This window comes from Bison bison, unplaced genomic scaffold (assembly GCF_000754665.1).
Source record: "Bison bison bison isolate TAMUID 2011002044 unplaced genomic scaffold, Bison_UMD1.0 scf7180017864297, whole genome shotgun sequence".
Taxonomy (NCBI): Eukaryota; Metazoa; Chordata; class Mammalia; order Artiodactyla; family Bovidae; genus Bison; species Bison bison.
The window spans coordinates 3,654,340-3,656,038 of record NW_011494869.1 but is presented as its reverse complement, the minus strand read 5'-3'; the positions used below and the strand labels follow the sequence as shown (position 1 = coordinate 3,656,038).

The 1,699-nt window shown below is 49.8% G+C and overlaps 1 protein-coding gene across 1 annotated transcript in view; it reads left to right on the top strand.

Annotated features, from left to right (window-relative positions):
- The window catches only part of ZFHX3 (zinc finger homeobox 3), a 49,873-nt gene that overhangs the window by 45,128 nt on the left and 3,046 nt on the right, over positions 1-1,699 (top strand). The window contains 1 exon segment of the mRNA XM_010851107.1: positions 1,586-1,697. Within this exon segment, the coding sequence (XP_010849409.1) occupies positions 1,586-1,697 (112 nt within the window).

The window sequence follows — 1,699 nt, the reverse complement described above, 5'->3', positions numbered from 1 at the left end:
CCTGAAGTTAATGCATGTTTTTTCTGCGTGGTAACTGGAGGCAACCTTGTTCTCCTCACCTGAAATTTGAGGGTTTTTAATGCAGTGTGATAGCCCAGGGAACTGTATACCACTGGAGCCAGAAATCAACATTGTCTTCACCTGGGTCTGGCCTTCGGGAATGTTTACTCTCATGAAAACAGTGACTTCTTTGGAACCCCCCGCCCCAACTTTCTTGCTGAAGGTGGTCCAGATGAAGAGAAGGGATGCCTGCTGCCTAGTGTCTGGGATGTGGTCAGTGCTGTCCTCCAGCACTTCGCTAGTCTACATGAACCAGCAGCAGCCTTCCATCACCCTGGAACAGAAGAGTCAAACCAGGAGATGACTAAGGGTCAGGGAGGATGGCAATCTCTGGGCCCGATGAAGGCTTTGCAGGTGTGGTAGATTAGGCCTGAGTGTGACTGAGAATGCAGCTCTACCCTACATGGGCCTAGTGCCATGGCCTGCCACCCATAAGCAGTGGAGCCTAGGTTGTGATGTGTCAGGAACTGCTGGTGCCAGCACTTTGGGCTGTTCCATTTCTGACATTGCTTTTCCCTCATTCTATGTCTGGTTTCCAAACCTTCCTGTCAACCAGGTAGGGGCAGGAAAAGAAAAGGCTCATTTTTCCATTGGACTCCAGAGTCCTACTCCTAGATGGTCATATTTTTCAACAGATTTGTTAAAGCAGGCCAGCTGAGTCAAAGCAGTGGCTCTGTTTACCTTGAATGGATGGATGGTTTTCATTTCTTCCCCTCCCTCCTCCTCTCTCTGCCTCCTAACATGTCCATTCAGTGGCAGCAGTGGAGGTCACAGAGGCACACGTGTAGAGCCTGTTGTGTTTATTCATGTGGTCTTGGTGCCTAACTGGGTTCCTTGCTTTTGTTCTCTTCTCCATACTGTACATACTGTATCACTTCTACAGGGATTTTGTTGAATGCCATTGGTTCAAATGGGTCCCAGCTGGCAACAGCTAGTCTGAGGGCCTCCAGACTAATTGCCTTGGGTAGAGTGAATGGAAAGGCTTCCCTGGTGGCTCAGTCATAAAGAATCTGCCTGCCAATGTAGGAGACGCAGGTTTGATCTCTGGGTCTGGAAGATCCCCTGGATAAGGAAATGGCAACCCACTCCAGTATTCTGGCCTGGGAAATCCCATGAACAAAGGAACTTGGTGGGCTACAGTCCATGGGGTTGCAAAGAATCGGACACAACTTAGCAACTAAACAACAGAGCGAATGGTAGCTGGGAGCGTGGCAAAGAAAATATGACCCAGTGGGTTGGGTATGGCACAAGGGGCAGGAAGGTGTTAGGAGTTGTTTAGCTGATAGGGACAGTATGGGAGCTGACCCAGGGTGGGGTCTGGTTTAAAATACAAGTTGGCCAACCCGGGGCCTGGTAAGAAAGCTCTGCTGAAAACGTTAAATCAACAGAGAGGATCCTTTAAGTTCAAGCTCTGAGCTCTTAGACCCTGTGCCAGTGACACAGATGAAACCTCCTGAGCAAAACCTCCCAAGCTTCAGCCTCGCCACCCAGACTGACATATGACTTCTGTCTCCATTCCTTTCAGCTTTAACGTCTCCTAAACCGAACTTGATGGGTCTGCCCAGCACAACAGTTCCTTCCCCTGGCCTCCCCACATCTGGATTACCAAATAAACCGTCCTCAGCATCGCTGAGCTCCC